This window comes from Ornithodoros turicata, chromosome 1 (genome assembly GCF_037126465.1).
Source record: "Ornithodoros turicata isolate Travis chromosome 1, ASM3712646v1, whole genome shotgun sequence".
NCBI lineage: Eukaryota > Metazoa > Arthropoda > Arachnida > Ixodida > Argasidae > Ornithodoros > Ornithodoros turicata.
Genome location: NC_088201.1, coordinates 98,862,059 through 98,885,817, shown reverse-complemented (window position 1 = coordinate 98,885,817; position 23,759 = coordinate 98,862,059). Strand labels below are relative to the sequence as shown.

General features: G+C 44.9%; 1 protein-coding gene across 2 annotated transcripts in view; it reads left to right on the top strand.

The window, feature by feature from the left end:
- The first annotated feature begins 319 nt into the window (after nt 1-319).
- The window catches only part of LOC135378503 (solute carrier family 22 member 13-like), a 102,899-nt gene continuing 79,459 nt past the window's right edge, over nt 320-23,759 (top strand). For both annotated transcript variants that reach the window (XM_064611548.1, XM_064611549.1), the window contains exons 1-3: nt 320-820; nt 2,656-2,759; nt 3,037-3,191. In XM_064611548.1, coding sequence (XP_064467618.1) covers nt 491-820; nt 2,656-2,759; nt 3,037-3,191 — 589 coding nt within the window. In that variant the 5' untranslated portion in view covers nt 320-490. The remainder of the gene's footprint in view (nt 821-2,655; nt 2,760-3,036; nt 3,192-23,759) is intronic.

Sequence of the window (23,759 nt, the reverse complement as noted above, 5' to 3'; positions counted from 1 at the left end):
GCCGCTCCATGTTGGCGGCCGTATGTTAAAACCCCGTAGCGACCACCCCGTAGCGTAACCGCTATCCTTGTGTCAGAACGACGGCATTCAAGTGAAATGAATACACATACAGACAAGGGCATTAGCTTTGTCCAGCAACATAACGCTTGCGAAAAAAAGAAAATAAAAGACGGTAGCCAAACCTGATTACTCGTCTGTCGGTAAACTCCACCACTTCAGTTCAAGTACTGTTATCATCCGCACCCAGCAACAGCGCCAGAAAGTGTGATAAACCTTATGACCTAAACCGAATATCTACTGAGTGATATCGCACTGACGGTCACCCTCGTACGCTGTGCAGTCTCTGAAAGTTCGGCTCGCAGCTCCGGAACCTGCGCCTGATGTATAAATGCAATACATCGTCTCACCGAAAGGAGAAAGAAAAACAGCTAAGCTGTTGCGAATAGTAACCTGACAACTAAAATTCACTGCTGTCGATACCTGTGAGGAAATGGCTTTCTGTCACGCTCTGGAGAAGTTTGTCGGCTTTGGAGTTTTCAACAAAACGTTGTTGACTGCTATCATCATCCTGAAAACGTGGCATGAAACGTTGAGCTACTTCGGACACTTGTTCGTGCTGCTAACGCCTGACAACCAATGGTGTGTCAACAATGAAAGCGAATGGAAGGTGTTCAACGAATCCACAATGAAACCTGGAGCCTGCCAGTTTCTAGAAGGGTCCAAAGAGAGCGGGAACTTAACAGTCATCGTAGACAAAGATTCCACTTGCGATTCCGGTTGGATCTACGACGATAGCATATTTCTCACGGCTACCATGGAGGTAAGTGTTTCGTATTCTGCAATACTTCATGCCTGGGAACGCACTATATACTATGTCTCGTATATTTCGCATTCCACGTCTACTGTTTAACAAAAAAGCTACCGTAGTGAATAAATGGAGAACATTCTGATCAATTGGCTGTCAATATTACAAGATCTAACATCGGGGGCTAAAGAACGAATATCGAACTAAACAAGTTGTCCCCGGTGTCCCAGGGAGTGACAGCAAGAAAACTAGCACGAGTGACAACGCAGCCCGTGCCTTCTGAAACATTTTCAAAAATTTAGAGAATAATATAATTACGAATTATATGAAGCTTTGACGAAGGTTGAGTGTGAGGGCTTACAACCTCGTACAACATAGCGTTCACACAAAACCTAGACATCCGCAAGCATTCGCTTCCATAAAAGACATCGATGGGGGTTTCATCGGTCGTCCTTTGTGCACACGTTAGAATACATGCCGAACTGTTAGTGCGATACTGGAGAGAAATTGAACCACTCTCCATGGTAAGTTAGTCCGAAGCATACAATCTTGAGGGAGGTGGGCTTTCGCTTTCTGTTTGACATACAAATAAGCAGGGAGCGTTGTGTTCTGCAGGAATAAATAAAAGTGTGTTAGTTCCGCGTTATCCTACGACTGGTCCCTCACTGGCATTGTAATGCAGCCCTGTCGCAACACCCTGCAAGCTTCAAAAAGCATCAAAATGCACGAATTCCTCCGAAAGCAGCGAATCTTCCCAAAATTCCCCCAACCAAAGATTCACTTCAGGCTTATCATCAGGGTGGAATTTTTAAGAAAGAATCTTCTCGGAGAACCGCACCGCAAGGAGCATTACCACAACGTCCGTTTTATAGGCCACGCACTTGCATGAGAATTAAACGTTGTCATAGTGGAGCTACAACAGCCCGGCTACATTTCCCTCCCAGCGGCTCCTGAAAAAAAAAAAAAAAGAAGACAGAATAATAATGATATACTTCAAAAAACATGATGTGGTGAATCTTCATTCTATGTGACTATCAAAACTTCAAAACTGTGTGTGTGTATGAGACTTCAAAACTGTGTCTTGAGGCATGGTCGTCGCGATTTCAGACACCACACACCTGTTGACCGAGGACCTACGCACCTCCCGATATAGCATGGGCTGAGCTCCACCCTAAAGAAGCCAGCACTATGATGGGCAGAAAACGCAAAAACACACTAATTACCTTTCTGCGTCTTCCTCACCTGAGGCTCTTCAGTATGGGTTTTTCCACCAAGTCGCCTGCATCTATCCCATTTTGTAGTACCCGTTTTACCTATGTAAAACAGAATATGCAGGTGCTCGTGCGATTACGATTGGCTGCTACAGTTCGCAAGAAACTGTGGCGAACGAATAGTTTCACAAATATCCAGATCCATGTCGAAGTGTCTGTACTATTTTCGTACGCGACGAGCTGCGACGTTCACGTGTCTTTGCGCCTCAAAAATACCTGACTGATGGATTTCCGTTTGGACACGGCAACATCGTGTTTTGCTGCGATAAACGCAATTCTATGCTTCACGCAAATATCAAACTTGAAAGCAATAACTATTGATCTTGATACTGCCATAAAGACCGTAAGTCATCTTCATCGCTCGGTGAATCGTGTTGTTTTAGGGGCTGTTCAAGGAAAAGTCGATACCCAATTTTTACCGGCGGCTGAGAAAGAACTAGCGTTTGCGATTCCAAGGGCCACGTTGACGGCATGATTGTTTTCGCTGTTTTAATTTCCTTTGACTCACCGTGTCATCAAAAGGTATATTTGGTGTGAACGTGTGTAATTCGTAGTGAATGCATCCTCGCTTCCGTGCAGAAAGGCTGGTTGTGCGGGGAGAGCAATCAGCTGTACATCATTCATACTTGCCACTGGGTTGGTTCTATCGTAGGATTTCTCATGTCAGGATTCCTAGCTGACAGGTGAGTAATCGCAGCTTGGTTTATAACAAGCAATGGAAATCCTTTTTGTCTCCTACTGTACAACGTGAACAAAGCGTAATCTCGCGTGTCTTTGTTTGAGCAATAACACCTCGCATCCTCTTGATTCGCCTCTAATATTAAAGCTTGCAGAGTTTGCAGTAAATGCTCATCATCGCATCGCATCTCACTCATTGCTGCAGTGAAATTAAGTGTGCGTAAACAAATGCTCATATGAGGTAAGTATAGTTGTGACGGAATATTTGCGCTCCCCTTTTAGGTTCGGAAGAAAGAAGACGATTTGTGGATTGCTTCTGATGGTCATACTGAGTAATCTGGGAAGCGTATTGTTTACTGACCACACCACTTTCTCAATCTTCCGTTTCTTCTCTGGTGCTGGTACATACACGGCGTCCACCTCTTGTTTTATACTGGGTGAGTATTTCTTTTCCAGCTGAGTGCATGGAAACGTCTCTTTCCGGCTTACTTGACAAACACTTCAGAGAACGTCTGTTATCACGTGCGTTGCTGCCATCGCCATCCATTCGACGAAATAGATAAAGTCGCTTGTCCCTCTGGCTTCCCCCGCATCAGCGGACAGGAGTATAGAGAAAACCTACATAAAGAGAAATTGTGCGAAACTGAGAGAAACTGTGCGAAAACACAGTTCTCCAAGTCATACTGAGCAAAGAAAAAAACACCATAATGTTGTATTTTTACTAAAGGTTTCTTTTTACAGCATTAAGGACTAAGGTAGAGAAATGTATCCGAAGGCTTCTATAGTAATATATCTTACAGTGCACGGCTGGACGGGTACTGCGACGAATGCTACTGCTACCGCTTTTGTCTTTCTGAGAACGTATTGCTGAGTGCGTTGTCAGTGCATGGCGGAGTTTCTATTTCAATTTCAATTCTTTATTTTTTCAAACAAGTTGGTGGGGAGGTCAGGCGAAAAGCTGCTAGTGTGCAGCTTGACGCGGCCCGACCCCCTGAGAACATTTGGCAGCGCGGCACACATCGTTCATGCAAAATGCATGCTGTCCAACATCCATGTGTTAACAATGTAAAAAAAAAAAGAAAATACACACATGTACACATACAAAAAAGATGAAAAGTCGAAATTCCACTCAAGCGGTACTTAAGCAAAGCTGTACCACAACTCCCTTCAAAAGTATACAATCTCCTATACATGTGAGCCTGAATAGTCGAAACTTTATTCAATGTATAATGCTCGTAATGAACGTAACGGGAGAGAATCAATGTTAATATTGTCCTGTACACAAGAATTTATATGTCGGGGCAGCTTCTATGCGACAGACTGTAAACCAAAATTAGCACGTGCTCGCGGGGTGAAATAACGTTCGCCATGGCGCAAGGTACGGCTGGTCGATCCTATGGTTTAATGAGCGAGTCCTAAAAAAGTTTAATTATTTTGTTTCACTGATATAATATATGTGGCTAATAAGCGGTAATCATAAATGTGCATTATTTTAAGAGTTGAGCAGCTTTGGGTAGGGCTTGCGTTTCTTTTATCAGTTTCTTTTTTTTTTCTCTCTCTCGTTTTTCTAGCTTCGCTGTCTTATGCGGAGTAACGTCACCAAAACTCACAACGTCAAACTGGTAGGATAAGATATAGGCCACGTAATCAAATGCGCCCGGTGGTCTATCCAGATTCACAAGCACGGGAGAGCGGGGAGGTGCAGCAAAGATTGGATGCTGAATCACTATTGTAGTTAAGAGCATAACGGCTTAACGTATTATTACCGGCATGTGTAAGCTGACATTGCGGGAGCCCTCGACCTCGCGACCTGGACCTCGTTTCTGCAGTCCAACATGCTCGTGCTCATCGACGGATCATTGTATCAGTTTTCCTCGACATCAAGCGCGCCTATGATACCGTCTCGCACATTTGTGTGCTGCAGGCCTTGCGTTTTGGAGTATCTGGTGGCGTAGGTCAATGATTTCCTTACGAACCGTACTGTCGATGTCCGCACATCCCACGGCCAAAGCCCTAAGCATCCTGTTCATCGAGGCGTACCTCAAGGAAGCATTCTGAGTCCTACTTTGACGGACCTCTGGTGGACCTTTTCCCCGTACCTTAGCCAGGCTTACTGGCGTTCTCTGAACATTACATCAACACCACACAACAGTGCGTATGAGTGGCACAAACAAGCAACATTAGATCAAACACTTTATTTCGTATGAAACTGAGCGTCATAGCATCGTATTACCTACCTGGTATTATATCACAGCGTAACATGACAAGCATTTTTTTTTTTCGCATTATTATTGAGCACTTACATGTCTTCGAAAACTGATGTCCATGAACACACACAGCATCGGTCCACAAGGGGCAAACTTAAAGGTATATGCCCGAAATGTCCGAAGTGCGACGCTGAAACATATGTTGAAGCACTGGCATAACCGACGACCATGCTGCACTGTGTTTCGTACAACTGGAGATTTGCGATGTGTCCAGCTTGCCTTTCGTGCGCAAAAATTTACGCTATCAAACTTCGGCTATATTCACTTTTTCGCCATGGACTCCCTTGCCTGCCGCGTCATGTGAGCTTAACCTGCAAGAAATGTAATTTCAAAAACAGTGCTACAGCACAATGTCACTGTGAAGTACGCATCGACGTATACGCATACCTTTACACACAGCGCCTATGGTTGCAGTCTGGCAGTAGCTTAGCATTCTCCCTATCAACAGCCCTATTGCCTGCGAAGACGGGAAAAGCATGGATAACCAAGTATTAGGCACATTGACTACGTACCTTCAAAACGGGTAAAATCTTGAAAATGACGCCGGGTGACGCCACTTGTTGGAGATCCATAATTCACATTCATCCGCTACGACGTTTCCGCACATCTGTAAAAGAGTCAATAAGGTGCGACACATAGTACTTCCCTGCAAATTCTTTATTAAAATCACTCAGCATTTTTTACATTCAGTGGCACAGCTGTAAAGGCTTGTGCTGCCGTGGAGCACATGACGAAGTTGCACGGGTGAAGCGGTACGCCCCATCTGTTTCGTAGTAAACACAAGTCACTGAAGAGCTCTGAAACGCACTTTAGCGTAACTTACCTGATAACTTTCAACATTTCTGTGACCTTCCCACGTCGTGAGTGTGCTGTCCCAACCGCGTTGTTCACCGCAATGAATACCTCGAAAGTATCTGAAATTCATAGATTAGACATTAGTAACGGATGTTGCATCTTCACCTTGAAAAGTGCTGGTAGGGTCACGAGTACACTTAGCTGAAAGATAAAGCATAAAGTAATAGGAATCAAAAAGGTAATAATCACATTGCTAACATATGAATGATATGATAAATGATACCAAACAAAACGGCGCACGCAGCGCAGAAACGGCAGGAAGGCCACTTGCCCAGGCCATGGCCCAGGCGCTCCTCGGAATATAGCAAGGGAACGGAAAGTCGCGCGAAGACGGGACCAACGCTATCGGACATTTTCCTCTTCAAAAACACATCTCAATCACCTTCCTACGCCAGCAAGAACCCGATATCGAAAAAAATGCCCCGGGCCCATGTATCAGAGAACCGCCGTTGCCACGGTGTTGTAACTCGAGAGCCGAGAGGGATAGAAAGATGCGGCAAGTTTCTACGCGTTGCCCATGTCGAGTGCGTGTGCCCATTAAAAGGAAGTCGGATCCTCCGTGGGCTTCAATCCTGAAGACAGGGATAAAAGTCGGTGAACGGGGGTCGGTGTCAGGAATTTCGAGAATGACGTCTTAACCACTGGAAAGGCGGCTTGTCTCAATCGGAAAGTTGTAGAGCAGGGAACAAAGCACGCGCACACAAAATTTCGACTAAATCGGACTTCGGGTAAGCGACTTACGACACCGGAAAGTGGGAAGCGTTTCAGGGTGGCTCTAGCCAGCCTCGCAGCTCGTCATGCATTACTACTGCATTAAGTTCAAACCCCTACAAGTAGCTAGGAGTTAGATTCACTGGTACCACACCAGTAGTGGGAATCGTATTAGAGATCGCAACTTATAAAGCTGTACTGATGTTGCCATTAAAAATACTAAAAACTAAAATAAAATACTAAAGGTAACTTCGAATCACTTGCATAATTTCTATCCTCATATCCATAAGGTTGTCTTGATCACATCTTCGCATTGGCACACAGAGCGATAAAGCAAAATATTCATGATCGTCTGTTTCTTTTTCTAAGCGCCTGTCAACTTTTGCAATCTCCTCGTCCACGCTGTTTCCGTCTTTTCCCTGTGCTGGTTTCTTCTTTTTCTTTGGAGGAGGTGTATGAGGCCATACAGGAGTATCGTCCACGTCTGTGTGTGCCACTTTGTCAGTGTCCCCATACATTCCCAGTAGAATGTCTTGCGCTGTCTCGAGTTCTCCTACACTTCCAATAGTTGTCTCATGCTGTGAAGGGCTTGGTAGTAGCACATCATCTTGAGGAGGGCTCACATTTTCAGAGGTTCTGGCGAAAGAAGGATCACATGAGGAAACTGAAGACTTTCTTTTGCTACTTGGCTAGATGAAGGAAGCGCCGGCGGGACAATAATACAAGAAGATAGCGATACACGGTACATTATTGCTAGCTGCAGAAGTTGCATCCGTACGTACTCTCCTACTGCTATTACAGCCTCCAAAAACATGAGCCTATCAAAAAATGGCCACTTCATTAGCACTTCCGCAGCGCTTCCGCTGCGCACCGCACGTTTTTTTCCTGAAGTTGCCAGTAAAGGTATCGAGAAGGTTCTTCCACCTACCCTGCACTTGCTCAACTGCAGTGAAATTGAACGCGGTTAGTGAAATGGCGTCTACACTTGGCGTAGCGAGCACTTACCGCTCCAAGTCACTCCGAGAACCGCTAGACTCTCAGCGATCTCCTCCCACAGTCTCTGCTTCACCTGGCTGTTCTTGTATTCCTTACACGAAAGATCCCAAAGAGGGGAGCGTGCATGTACTTCCTCGATAATACATTCGTTAATATCACTCGACAATATCTTCTACGCCATGACTGCAGCACTGACCGGGTCCAACTAACCTTGTCCGCATGGTCCACACCGTCCACACTTCCAAAAATAGGCGCCTTATGACGTCACTACCGCTGTGTCCTCATTGGTGTTTAGCGCTCTCTCTTCCGGTAACGCGCGGTCGGGCAGCGACAGATATCTAGCAGAGTCGGTCGCTTGCGACGTCGCGCAGGAAACAAAGAGAGCGGCATCGCTGGCCCTTGGCGCGACAAGGCATGCGTCGCGCGACGCGAAGATCGCGCTAGTTGTCGCTCCATGTGGTTCACCCTTTAACCATCACTGGATGGCTAAAAGACGCCGCGGTATCAACCGCGACCTCAAGTGGCATGTGCAGTGCTCAGTTGGAATCTCTATGCATATCTGATCTGTTCTGACCGATGATGTCACTACGGTGCCGTAGGGACCTGGGCACAGGCACATTCTTCTCATTTGTCCATGCTACCAGCCTTGCCGAACCGCGCTCTCTGAGATCCTTAGTCAGTTGGAATTTCACCCTTTCTCTCTATGAAAATTGCTTGGCCCCTGGTGAAATCCAGCCCATCAACACTCTGCGATGAGAGCTTTTTTGGTCTTTTTAGACACGTCAGGACTTCGATCCTTATGGTGAAGGGCACATTTCATCGCCCCTTATGCCAGTGGGCTCGGGTATCCCCTCTAGCGACGAAACTCCTCATTGCTAACCTTAGAAATAAAGTTGTTGTTTTATTGATACTCGAGGTCAATTGCTTCAATTGGTTTCGCATTCTTTGAACTGGTACAGTGTGTACAAAACATGTTGCATTACACTAAATCAAGTGGAAATCAGCGTTTAGCATTTATATCCATTAAGCCAATTCGTTGAATTGCTTCTCTATTCCGTGGGTACGGTCTTCGCCACACAGCATAGTGGAACATGATGTCGCGAAGGTATAGCTTCTCTTCACCCTGATTCTGTCAGTGAGGAACTTGTACCTGACGGCTACATAATGAACGAATTGAATGTTTGATTTGTCTTTGGATCTCATAGGAATTGTGGCGACAATTCAATGATGTTATGTGTTCTCGTTCCGGCAGGGAACATCACATCTGGAGATGTAGTTTTGTGTGTTCCGTTCTACATGGAGATATTGCAAGAGATATCGAGGTCTTCTCGCCCTTCCCAACTACATTTATTGGCACTACAGTAAAAGTCAACGAAAGCGAGATACTGTGGTACATCTGCGAAGCTCAGACCATGTCGGGAGTTTCTTTGTCAATTCAGATGAATAATTTTTGTGTGTTGCCACTTCGGTAACACGGATAAAAATTAGTGTCACTGTTTTAGTTTCTTGCTGCACGCTGTTGAACGTTATCATAAGGATGCAAAAATATAATGAACATCGAAAATATGTTTGTATATTACTTGTAAATCAACATCCGGTCGGGACGCAATTTCGAAGTCCCAGTGATATCATTAAAATAGATCCTGGCTAGACAACGCTTGGACGTTTCGAATGACGTCTTATTTACATCATCGGGACATTTCTTGCGGATCAGGACCTCGGGATCTTTTCAGGACGTCCATGGGACATCGGTGGTTTACTGGGATAGGACCTTATTGTAAGGGGCTCGTTATTTCATTCCCTGCATCAGCACCAGCTTAATGGGGTAGAGTATCGCTGCTGACGATGAAGCTCCCCATTCATCATCCCGCAATAAAGTTGCTGTTGTTTTGTGGGAGCCCCCCTGTATAGGGGGAGCACAGGTCTCCGACATAAACCTCTGTTGCACCTGCGGTGTCGTGGCGACCACACAGCACATTGTCATGAAATATGCACTCTACTGCCCGAAAGGCGGATATGATGTGATGAGCTTGCCCGTATCAGCAAGAGGCCGCTCACCTTAGCTGCACTCATTGGCCCCTACGAAGAGCTTGTGCTCCATCGTCGGGTTTTTTATCTGTTCATGCACCTGCGCCTGGAGCGCCCGCTTCAGTTCCACTGGCGCGGCCATGGAGATAGGCCACGGTCATCGCATCTCCGTGGCATACTATCATCGCTGGTCGGTACTCATGTAGGGGAACACCATCCTCCTCTACGTTTGAAGACCCGAACACCGACTATGAACACCGACCAGCCTGTGGGCGCCAGCTCCGCCTTCACATAATGTTCCACGTGCAATGGGGTAGGGTACCGCACCACCGCGGTGAAACAACCCATCTCATCGTCATCATTTATTTGTGCTGCTGTTGTTGTTGAGGAGCACAAGAAAATTTCCCAAGTGTTTCCAGAAAGGTGCCGTCTTCTATTTCTCTACCCAAGACGACTATTTCACTATTGCCAACATCGAGTCCCGGATCATATTATTCTAATGCACTACATTACCAAGGGAAATTAAACTCTTATGCCCGTATTCACCAGTCCCACTTAGCCACTGGTTTAGTTACGTCTTGTTTAAAGATAATGTGAGAACTTCTTTCGACAATCACGAAAAACTACCCTGCTGTTCTAACTGGGCTGCCGTGAGGCCCATGGCGGCCTCCGTGGAGTTTGTGTGCACAGCGCATAGGCAAGATCTTCGCTTCGCCGGAAATGTTTCTGTAAAATACAGGCCAACATTGCCAATTTGTGTGGGATGGCGGTCGCAAGTTGCAATCTTGCTGGTTCTGGTGACATTGAGCCGACACTGCCAACTTCGGTGCGATATCTGATGCAATTTGGCATTGTCGGCTACATGTAGCTGGGTAGTTTCATTTATAATCGAATGATGCCCGCCGGTCAATTTTTTATTTCTCTCGAAAAAAATATATGTTATCCCTCCCACAAAGTGATGCAAAAGGTGCCTGACCGCAGGTCTCTGCGATAGTTTCTTCTCCTTGCACGGCGCTTCGAAGGAACCGGCGCGATTTCGCGGTTAAAATTTTTTCCAACTTTGTAACCTTCTATCTCTTGAACGAGGTGACCCATTTCAACGAAATGTTTTTTGCTGATAGAGTGGATGGTGCACGTTCCATCGTGGGCTATTAAATTTATATGGTCAAAAGAAAAGTATACGAAAAAAAAAATCCCGAAGACGCAACAGAGAGCCTTTTTGCAGCACGTTTGGAAGGTCACTGCCGAGGCCCTGTATCTCTGACTATGATGTTCTTTATATGAGAAGAAAGGCCATTCATTGCTCTTTCGTTCGACGTTATATACATTACTTTATCCTCAGCCATTATCCCGTAACACTGCCGTGAACACGGAAGGGTAGGGGAAAATTCTCATTTCCGCGGCAGTTTTTACCTAAAAAGGACATCTCCAAATTTTGCGATATTTTGTACTAACATAGCTGAGGCATGGCTCTTTCAGCATATGCAATAAAATGTTTGTTTATTTTGGTCCCACAGGGCGCGCAATTTTTTTTTCCGCACCCCTATTGGGCTGCGCTCGCAAGGGGCAAACACACGTACAAAGAGTGGACTTCTACCCAACCCCCTGTCTTTTTTTTTTTTTGCTTTCGGTGAGGGTGCCGTCATGCCGAAGGCCGACTATGGTAATACGCACAGGTCACTGTGATGTCCGCAGACAAGCAAAAGTTCGTTGCTTAGGCTTTCCCACTCGGTTAATCCCTTCAAGGTTACGTGCTCGAAGGAAGTCGGACGTGGGAACATGGCATTTCTAAATACTCCGGCTTTGCCGAACCGAACCGCGAGACGTCTATTCCCGAGTAATTTTGTTTTGTTATTTGCTGGTTTCTTCTACTTGTGAAGAAAGACGGAAACACTTAGGTGATGTGCCGCGGTGCCTACAGATCGCGCAAGTATTGGTCGCCTGATCTTCCTGGGAATGATAGGACCCCTGTCCGGTCCCCTATTTCTTCAAGGCGGACTCCTTTTAGAAATATTATTTGAATGGGTTAGCCTTCCAATGGGTGAGAAAGTCGGGGCGCTGCGTGGGAAAAGACGGTCTTTAGGCGTCTACGGGGTTCCCGCCGCTGTCGACATTTTAAGACAAGGGCCTTGGACAAGATCCTGCAGCTTCCAGCCCTGACACGCTGACTTCAGTGATCCCACCGAAATTGTGCAGAGTGTGAATAGGAGCTTATCAGAGCAAGATATTGTGTGAGCCCAGTGAGGTACCCGCAGTAGACGAAGTAGAAGAAACAGAAGTAGAAGGAACCAGCAAATAACAAAACAAAATTACAAGAGAATAGACGTCTCGCGCTTCGGTTCGGCAAAGCCGGAGTATTTACAAATGCCGTGTTCCCGCATCCGATTTCCATCAAGCACGTAACCTTGAAGGGATTAACCGGGTGGGAAAGCCTAAGCAACGAATTTTTGCTTGTCTGCGGACATCACAGTGATCTGTGCATATTACTATAGTCGGCGTTCGGCATGACGGCTCCCTAATCGAAAGCAAAAAAAAAAAAAAAAAGACAGGGGGTGGTGTGGAAGTCCACTCTTTGTACGTGTGTGCGACCCCTGCGAGCGGTGCCCAATAGGGGTGCGAAAAAAAATTGCGCGCCCTGTGGGACCAAAATAAGCAAACATTTTATTGCATATCCTGAAACAGTTATGTCTCAGCTATGTTAGTACAAAATATCGGAAAATTTGAAGATGTCCTTTTTGGGTAAAAACTGCCGCGAATGAGAATTTTCCCCTACTCTTCCGTGTTCACGGCATTCTTACAGGATAATGGCTGACGATAAAGCAATGTATTTAACTTCAAACGAAAGAGCAAAAAATGATCTTTCTGCTCATGGAAAGAACATCATTGTCAGAGATCCAAGGCCTCCGCCATGACCTTCCAAACGTGCGGTAAAAAGGCTCTCTGTTGCGTTTTCGGGATTTTTTTTTCCTATACTTTTCTCTTGACCATATAAATTTAATAGCCAACGGTGGAACGTGCACTATCCACTCTGTCAGCAAAAAATATTTCGTTCAGATGGGACATCTCCAGAGATACAAGGTCACAAAGTTGGAAAAATTTAAGCCGCGAAATCACGCCGGTTGCTTCGAAGCGCTGTGCACGGGGAAGAAAATATCGCAGAGACCTGCGGTCAGGCAACTTTTGCATCTCTTTGTGGGTGGGATAACATATGTTTATTTCGATAGAAATAAAAATGTGACGGGCGGGCATCATTCGATTATAAATGAAACTACCCAGCTGGTTTCGATGAACATCGAGGCGCCGTTGCCAACTTCAGCGGGATATCTCCTGCAAGTTGGCATTGTCAGTTGCATATCGCTGCTTTCGGTCAACATCAAGCCGACATTGCCAACATCAGCGGGATATCCGCTGCAAGTTGGCATTGCCGGCTACATGTAGCTGGTTTCGATCAACATCAGGCCGACATTGCCAACATCAGCGGGATATCCGCTGCAAGGTGGCATTGCCGGCTACATGTAGCTGGTTTCGATCAACATCGAGCCGACATTGCCAACTTCAGGGGGATATCTGCTGCAAGTTGGCATTGTCGGTTGCATATCGCTTGTTTCGGTCAACATCGAGCCGACATTGCCAACTTCACCGGGATATCTGCCGCAGGTCCGCATTGTGTGCGTGATGTCGCCTTTTTGGGGTCAACATCGAGCCGACATTGCCAACTTCTGTCGTATATCGGTCACAAGTTGGCAGTGTCGGGAATATGTTGGGCCGACAGGTCAAACTTGCTAGAGACGTAGGCCCGATGTCGTGTCCTGCCTGGGAAGTTTTGACTTGTAAAACTACTAGAAGCATTCGTAAGGCAGATGTTGTCGCACTCCAATCTATATTTGTCTTCAACGTCTCATTTCGTTCTCCGTTCACACGACGTAAACCCGGTGGTCTATAGCGATGGCCTAACTCTCATATATTTGCATAGGACTGATTTAAACTAGGAGTGGGAGTAGTTTAAAGCCGGCCTACCGCGGAGCACCTGTGAATAAGCCTTTCAAGAAACAACCCAAAAATAGTTTTTGCAGGATGCTGTTGCCTAGTTTTCAAGTCGAAATTGCACAAAGTAAGCAAAAAGAACGTTGTGAGGAACCCGTGAGCGAAGTAAGTGAAGTAATAAACCCGCCCGATAACAAGTTAACGATCGGTATGGAATGGAATTTTGTAATCCGATCTGTAAATTTAGAACCAACATCGCCAAAGTCAACCAGCATTGGCAGCTAGACACAAGTCCCTTTCCGATTTAAAGCTGACAGGAAGCCGTGCACAAACAGCTGTTACCTCCAGCAACAAAAACGACGCTGATTATGTGTGGTACTTTTAATACAGCCCCTAGGGCCTCTGTTATAGATCACTAACAATACTTTGTGCTATTCGGTTCATGCTGGTCTGGTTCTGAGGGATACATTTAACGACTTGTTGCACACTACAGTCATCGTCGGTACACTCTAACATATAAGGGAGTCAGGGTGACTCCAATTGGGGGAGTCAAACCCTGCCACACATATAACCCCCCTCCTTGAGTCACTATGACTCCATTAAGGCAGGGGGGTCATTTGATGCAATCAAGGGGAGTCATTTGACTCCCACTTCCATGGATCTGTTTTGACTCCTACCGGCATCAAGTGACCCCATAGGGGAGTCACGTGATGCCCCCGGGAGTGGGGGGACCTTCCACCCCCACGCAAAAAATGCGCGAAAATGAAGCACCGTTGCAAAAAAAAATCTGTTTCCCTGCAGTACTCGCTAACTGCACCAGTTCTTGACCAGAACGTACAAATATAAATTTAGTTTGGCCACTTACACCAAGGTGTACTGGCAGTTCGAACATACAGCAGGAATACATAATTTGAATACATAATGGTATTCTACATTTTTAACAAGCTACTGAATGGTTCCAGACTATAGCCATAACATAAGAGATTTTTATTGCTTGGACAATTAGCACTCCTTTGAGACAAGATAGCAGCAACAGGCTAAGTGAGTAAGTTACACACGCATTGCTCTTTAAATTGGAACACCTGAACCACCTGCTCAACTTTGACTTTGTTCACAGCTCCGCACAAATCTGATGATCCACATCGATTAAGAACTAGCACTTGCTGAGCGTAGTGGCTATTGACTGTCCTATACTTCTTGAAACCAGTTTCATCCAGTTAGAGTGAACAGCTGAATTATTTAATTTTTGACCAGGATGAATGTTGTTGTTGTTCTTTTTTCATTTGCGGTGAGACCAAATGTCATCTACACGGTGGTGCCTTCAAAAACCCACCAGCCTGATATTTCCTGTACTGCAGATACGGAAATTGTACCGGTGGATTTCCGAACTGAGAGAGAACGAGTTCTCATTACCTGAGAGAACAATTCGGATGTGATTCGATACGAAAAGTTGCCTAAAAATGCGCAAAACAGAATGCAAAAAGGTTTCTGGCAACAGCAGGAACATCTTACTGATGTGCAGGCTGGTGATGCTGCCATAGAATTCAAGTAACACTTGCATACTTTCCGTTGATGCTGCCATTGTTACTATATAAGTCTGCTAGTAACACTTACACACTGTCTTCAAAATCTTTTCGTATCCTGTTTTATACATTTGAGTAACATCTGACTGTTTTTCCTGATTAATTCCCCGTTTTCACCTGACAACAAGAACACGTGCCGCGTCCTTGCAATCTCACAGGCGTTTGTCACTCAGCTGTAGCACGCAAAAACTGCAAAAGTGTGGGGTTTCCAAGGAAACCCACTCTACAATGGAGGGTTCCAAGGAAATCAATGACGCACAGCAACTAGTTATGGCAACTAGTAGTACTTAATCGATGTACATTATGAAATTTGTGCACAGCGTCAATCTGTATATGCTCCAAATTGCTGTGATTCCACGTTAACGTAACAGTTAATTGGTTAAGCTCTAGGACTGTACACCATGTTAACGGTAAAGAAGGTACCATGCTGGATGCCAGACCATGAACTCTTCGGTCAAAACAGAGAATGATGCAGAAGCTTGCAGGTCATCCGTTGTGTGATGGATGATGGTAGCATACACATGGGCCTCTCCTGGCTTCTCCGAGTATTTTAAGAGTGAAATTACGAAGAGTGCCAGAAAAAGAGTGCTACATTATCAGATAATAATATAATTTCATAAGTTCTATATCTTCCACAGAAAGTCCATATGATAATTCAGGGGTTCAAATTGAGTTGGTATGTGCTATTGGTATTTGAATGAAACAAGGTAAAAGGATGATGTTTCTCATCAGCACTGTAGTGATGTGATTGACTCAAGTCATTTTTGAGAACCTACTGCAGGCAAAAAAAAAACTTTTGAAGCAAAAAAAATGTGCTTCTGAGCAGATATGCTACATCATCACGTACACACTATGTACGGTATTTTCAATATACTTTCAAAAGAGGGACGTACATGTGGTCATCAAACCGGAAGCCCATTTCCTTGTAGCGATTGTCGTGTACAGGAAGTAGGTTACCTGTAATGACAAAAATTAGACCAGTGTTCGACAGAGCGGTGTCAAAATTCGAAAATTCCAGGTGAAGTACAATACACAATAGAATATAGATAAATGACAATAATTTCCCAATAGTCATTTTTTGCCGTATGTTGCAGCCACAATACCAAATATAAACGAAATAGTCAAAGAAAATGCCGAAGCTGGATTACTGTTGAAAAAGTACTATGTGTGCTCTATACACAACGCCATCTTCATTAGTTATTTTCGCAAAGTTTTCGTTGGGCCTCTTGGGCGCTATCCGTGTTGGAATTCGTATTGCTGTAAAAAGAATGTGAGGTTCGCGTGGTAATTTTCGAAGTTCAATTGACTAAAAATAAATTTCTTGGAAGTAAAAATCGTTCAAAGCCTTCCTCGATGGTGTAAAAAATTTCCCGAAATGGTAATTACCGAAAGACCGGCAATGGTCCAGCGCCTATATCGCCAGCTCCAATTTTTTGATCACTTTGCATGAAACACCCTGTATATGCACTAGATATTAAAACATAAAGGTGCACTGTAGTACAAACAAACTACTAGCGTCACCTCCGAAGGTGCATATTAACTGCAGTGAGCCTAATTCGGTGCTCCAACTCGAGCCAAGCTTTACCTACTCCTAAAATGAATAATTCAAACATTTAGCTAATTGACTAACTCCGATATCGCACAGCTCCAATGGTAGGGTCCAATGCCAGTAACCTAGGCGCAGTGACAGAATCTACCTGAAATAAATAATTTACCTTTATCTTTATCTGCAAATAAGTATCTGTATCAGTAAAAACCCTCTATAATTAACGTAATGTATGCATGTTTGCGCATAATCTTTGTATGCGCCTTCATGTTCATTATGACAGAGGTTGCACAATAGGTCGGATATGTTATAAATATTCCACATATCTTGGAGACCTACCCACCCCTTCTCAGCAAAATAGACCAACAGCACAAAGAACTGCTTACCAACGTCATGACGACTCCATCTGTTTTCTCTCTTAGCAGTGGTGGCAGGAAGCAGAACATAGCATTGACCATGCAGGGCACCTAATGCGATGTTCAAATTACAATGGCGACTAAATATGTGACACACCTGTATTATTCAATAAATTGAGATTGTGCAGTGTCATACCTTCAACACAGAGCCACTGCTTTCTGACCAGCAGACACCTTCATAAATAACCACACCAGAAGGTGTACCACTGGGGAGAAGCAGGTGTTCTCATGGTTCTGGTGTACCGAATAATTATCTGAACTGCTAGAGAAGAAAGGTGACGATTACATAGGCATCTAAGTTCTGTAAAGCAGGTGCCAAGGTCGACAGCAAGAAAACCATGGCTCCATCTCTCTCCTCCCATGTATGGGTGTTGGCACGCACTTACTGTGCTTCCATTTGAGAGGCAAGGAGCTGGAAAAAGACAGATGCTTAATGCATGAAGATATAAAACGCAATCTCAGCTGATGCGGAGTCCTGAAGTACAGCTCAGATGAAGCTGTATAGTGCTCAGATATACATGCTTCGAACACACACACACACACACACAAAGAATACACTTCCATAAGAACGAAACGTGCACAAAATCATAACATATCTAGCAACTGGGTAGTTTCATTTTAAATCGAACAACGTGTGAAGGTCGTATTTTTTAATTCGCCCAGAAAAAGTATATGTTAGAGGACAGCTCAAACGACGCAAATCGCGCCACGTGCGACGCTCGTGCGTGTAGTAGTTTCCGCGTAGGAGAGGGGGAAAGTCTGAGGCTGCTTGAGCACGCCTTCTTCTGGACCGAGTTTGACGGGATCTAGCACCGCTAATTTTATGTCTAGGAACTGGAGGTTTTTTGTGATTATATGCTGCATCATAGACACTGTCAACAGGTCACCCACAGAACTCTAAGAGCCACAGATTTTCTGTTAAAAAATGCCAAACTTGGCGTAAACGTTCAAAAAGGCCAAACTTTGTTACCAATTTGCTTCATGACGGAATCTCTGAGAACATCGAGCTTAGTGCCATTCGATAGGACATTCAAAGAGCTTTGCTGCATAGAGCTCAGTTTTCTCAGCTCAGTTATTTCTGTGTTATTAGCTTGAGAATCACACATAGTAGGCGAAAATTGCCAATGTTGCATCTCAGTTATCTTCGATTTCCATGATTATTTTTCAAAAGCTGGCGTCATGTTTCTAGTTTAGACGCCAAGTGAGACAATATTTTATTTTTGCCTGAGAGACGCGCAGCGATTTTTTTTTGTCAGGCCGGGTGCACGAGGCTGTGGCCTTGCGCGCCCCACCCACGAGCACGCGACTTTCAACCTCTTCTTTGCTACAGGTGTCCCGCTGACGGAGAAATCAATGACCACACTGCGTGAGCTTGTTGTAGTGTCCCCAGAGCATCACTTTACGTTTACCCAATGGCCTCCCAGTTCCGTCAGGCTCATTCAAACCGTGGGAGAGTACATGAGTTGCCTGTGCGCCCTTGACGAGAAGCCCCAGTTCGACGAACACACCGGCAAAGCAGTGAGAAGAAACGAAGCGCTTCATAGAGATCTTTATCCACTGGTAACATCTTAGCTTTCGTTTCAGGTTGCCACCAGTACCCCAGGAAATGTGAAAGTCACATCCTTTTCATTGGTCAAAGAACGAAGAACGGAAATTTCGAACAACGTAAAATGTGCCCATTGCGAGATCCCTGCAGGTGGTGGCTGCCACCATTGGATTAGCATCATCCAATAGCTTTACACATGTCCAAGTTTGGCATTGTTTATCAGAAAATCTGTTGCTCTCAGAGTTCTGTGGGTGGCTGTCGACAGTGTCTATGGTGCAGCCTATAATCACAAAAATCCTCCAGTTCCTAGACATAAAGTCAGCGGTGCTAGATCCCGTCAAAGTCGGTCCAGAAGAAAGCGCGCACAAGCAGCCTCCGACTTTCCCCCTCTCTTACGCGGAAACTACTCCACGCACGAGCGTCGCACGTGGCGCGATTTGCGTCGCTTGAATTGTCCTCTAACATATATTTCAAGGAGGAAGTCATTGGAAGGGGGGAGTCATTGCCAGAGCATTCCCAGAAATCCGGGACACGGTTTCTTAAAGTTGGCTTGACCGGCGTACTCGCTGCCCTCCATTGAAGCAATGCATTCCACCTGGTTTTGTTAGAATATCTGTTGACGCTGAGCTTTAGAAAGAAAAGCCCACACATGAGTGTTGCTGTGAGAGGGCCCATCGATGGTGTACTAGTGGAATGGAAGCGCAAGTGCGTCGCAGTTTTGTTCCTGGAGGACTTATTTGCGCCGTGTTGGCTTCATGGCAGAATGCACTGGTGTGCTATTTTTGTTGTACTTGGCTAAAACAGTGGGTTCTCCAGAAAATGCGCAGGTAGGACATGAATGTTGAATTTGTCTTGTACGCTTTGCAACGTTGTGCGCTGTTGTGGGACGCTGCAATTTTGGTCCCACGAGAAAAATGTATTGACAAGCTCGGTGTGGCTTGCGAAGCGTCTGTACATTCATTCCTGGATGGAGCCGGTACGGGCAGCGTTGGCTCAGTGGTAAAGATGTTGATCACTGCTTTCGCGGGCCGTGGTTCGATCAGCGGTCTGCTCGCTTTTGTTTTTCTTCTTCTTCCTTTTCTTTTTCTTTTTGAGGTAGTTAAACAGAGGTAGGTATGAGAGTAACGGCAGGGCGAGAGCGTCAGAGTTTTGGCTTAATAATGCCGTACTGGACCTATGCCACACTGCCATGGCGTTCAGTTTAATTTAGTTGCCCTAATGCTGTGCGATCGCCTGTGCAGTTAATATGCGAATAGCAGATGACTTCCCCTTGCACGCCCACTTACTTCACCGCTACAGGAATCCCCGTTTTGCACAATACCACGCGCGTTTGTTGTAATATAGATTATTGTCAATCATTTAAAATAAATTTCAGACTTGTGGCATAAACGCCCTTTCTTGGCTGTAAACTCCAGGTCGATGTGACAACGGAATCAATTATGTGGGTCAACTTTGACTACGTATTCAACTTTGGTAAGGGTATTTAAGATGAACGAATTACCACGCGTGTTTGTTGTAGCGTTGATAAAATATACATTTACCATAAATTTCAGACCTGTAACGAATGCAAGCATCTCAGGGAAAAGAGCTGTAGCTTAAACGTCATTGTCCCTGTCCTTGTCCCTGTCAAGGTGGAACTCATCAAATATTCATGGATAGAGGTCGACCTGACACGGAATCGTCGTGCGGGTACACTATAACGCTCTTTAATGGCGAAACTAATTGAAATGCACAGAGTGCCACGCGTGTTTGTTGTAGTGTAGATGCCTGTCAATCATTTACCATCAGACTTCACCATTTCCATGAGCTCTACCCATACCACACACCTCTACATCCATCCCTTTTGCTGGGGGATGAGGCTCTTCTGCCATTTGAACGGGTGTTTAGTTTCTTTGAAGACGTTGGTGTTTTAAACGCATTGTAGTTTTAGCTTCATGTCCTTTTATTCTCTAACTGTACAGTTTTATCTTAGCTGAATCGCTATACTTTTAACAGTACTTTCCTTATCATTGTCTTGGCGCATTATGGCCTTCGTTGCTTATGCGCCAAGAAAACCTGAATCATCATCATCATCATTTACCATCAATTTCAAACATGTGGCTTAAACGTCCTTTGTTCCCTATCAAGGCGGAACTCATCAAATTTTCATTGATAGAGGTCGACCTGACACGGAATCGTCACGCGGGTACACTTTAACGCGCTATAATGGGGAAACTAATTGAAATGCACAAAGTGCCACGCGTGTTTGTTGTAGTGTAGATGCTTGTCCATCATTTACCATAAATTTTAAACATGTGGCTTAAACGTCCTTCGTTCCCTGTCAAGGCGGAACTGATCAAATTTTCATTGATAGAGGTCGACCTGACACGGAATCGTCACGCGGGTACACTTTAACGCGCTATAATGGGGAAACTAATTGAAATGCACAAAGTGCCACGCGTGTTTCTTGTAGTGTAGATGCTTGTCCATCATTTACCATCAATTTCAAACATGTGGCTTAAACGTCCCTCGTTCCCTGTCAAGGCAGAACTCATCAAATTTTCATTGATAGAGATCGACCTGACACGGAATCGTCACGCGCGTACACTTTAACGCGCTATAATGGGGAAACTAATTGAAATGCACAAAGTGCCACGCATGTTTATTGTAGTGTAGATGCTTGTCCATCATTTACCATCAATTTCAAACATGTGGCATAAACGTCCTTCGTTCTCTGTCAAGGCGGAACTCATCAAATTTTCATTGATAGAGGTCGACCTGACACGGAATCGTCACGCGGGTACACTTTAACGCGCTATAATGGGGAAACTAATTGAAAAGCACAAAGTGCCACGCGTGTTTGTTGTAGTGTAGATGCTTGTCCATCATTTACCATCAATTTCAAACATGTGGCTTAAACGTCCCTCGTTCCCTGTCAAGGCAGAACTCATCAAATTTTCATTGATAGAGATCGACCTGACACGGAATCGTCACGCGCGTACACTTTAACGCGCTATAATGGGGAAACTAATTGAAATGCACAAAGTGCCACGCATGTTTATTGTAGTGTAGATGCTTGTCCATCATTTACCATCAATTTCAAACATGTGGCATAAACGTCCTTCGTTCTCTGTCAAGGCGGAACTCATCAAATTTTCATTGATAGAGGTCGACCTGACACGGAATCGTCACGCGGGTACACTTTAACGCGCTATAATGGGGAAACTAATTGAAATGCACAAAGTGCCACGCATGTTTATTGTAGTGTACATGCTTGTCCATCATTTACCATCAATTTCAAACATGTGGCTTGAACGTCCTTCGTTCCCTGTCAAGGCGAAACTCATCAAATTTTCGTTGATAGAGGTCGACCTGACACGGAATCGTCACGCGCGTACACTTTAACGCGCTATAATGGGGAAACTAATTGAAATGCACAAAGTGCCACGCATGTTTATTGTAGTGTACATGCTTGTCCATCATTTACCATCAATTTCAAACATGTGGCTTAAACGTCCTTCGTTCCCTGTCAAGGCGGAACTCATCAAATTTTCATTGATAGAGGTCGACCTGACACGGAATCTTCGTGCGGGCACACTTTAACGCGCTATAATGGCGAAACTAATTGAAATGCACAAATTGCCACGCGTGTTTGTTGTAGTGTATATGCTTGTTAATCATTTACCATCAATTTCAAACATGTGGCTTAAATGTCATTTGTTCCCTGTCAAGGCGGAACTCATCAAGTTTTCATTCATCGAGATCGATGTGACGACGGAGTCCTGGTGAAAGCCAACTTGGACGCGCTCTAATGGTGAAACTAAATAGGATGCACAAAGTTACAAGCATGTTTTTTTGTAATGTAGATTTTGTAGATGTAGATACATGTTTTGAGGAACGGCGTGATGTCAGTATCGTCAAACGGTGACAGTGAGGGTGATAGGAAAGAGCGGCTGCCCGAACTCGTGCAACTCTCGACGATAGCGCATTTTCGCTCATTTTTTAAGGGCACATAGAAGTGTTACTGTTTCGATTCCTGCTGACTAGACTTCTCAGGGTTGTGCTCTCCAAATTTGGAGTTGCGCGCTCAGCTTGTTTTCAGGAGTTATGAAGATTCATTACAAAATAATTAACGGCCGCACTAATTACATTGATAAGACACATGCCGTCCACAACTATTGCACTCGAGTACATTGTGTTGCTTGGGCATCTCTCTTCCTTTTGTCTTTGATACGAGCGCCTATTTGAGCAACACCTCCAGGATATGGAAAAGGCCTGTGCCTTGCGTCACACTGGAAGGCCTGCTGTTACTATTGTGGATGCTGCCATGAAGTAAATGAAAGAACGAACGAGAAGAAAGCTCGAAGCAGGTCGCAGGCCTCCATATAGGTGACGTAAACGTGCATGCCCGACATTATTTAGGAAGTGTGGGTTTTCCAATCACTTTTTTGTGCCGAACGTGAATCTGCTTTCACCTCTAGATGTTCTGAAAATAAGCAGTCTTCCGGTTGTTTATTTTCTTTTTATTTCTCTAAGGGAGGGAGTTGATAACAGACAAGCATTCTTGATGGTGCCGGGAAGACGCAAAATTTGGAATTAAACATTCAAATGTCCTCATGATAAGGCCAAGAACAAACTGAAGCGTACGATACAGTGATCATGGAGTAACAAGGTGGAAGTACCAAAGTGAGGTGCAGTTACTGAATTCGCTTTCTTAGCTTATAGAGCACAATTTCTTTTCAGCATAATGTAGGATAATTTCTGGGGTTTTCCTCAGACGCTGTCACACATACGTCGGCACATTTCTCTCAGAAGTCGCCCCAGGACACATATTGGTCATCGTCGAAGGCATCCCCATTCCCCACAGAGAGAACAAAAAATGGACCAGGGCTAGCGTTACAAATGGCAATCACCCCGTTCCACAGGCTACGAGCAGCAGCCCAGAATTCTGAGCAGCAGCACAGCGAAGAAAAGTTTGGAAAAGCTTATCAGAGCTGATTCATCACGTTTTCATTCTGCGCTGGGCAATTGGTGCTGATAGCCGGGCTCCGCGCGCGATATCTGATGTACAAATTCCCTTCCTCGTCTGCCCAC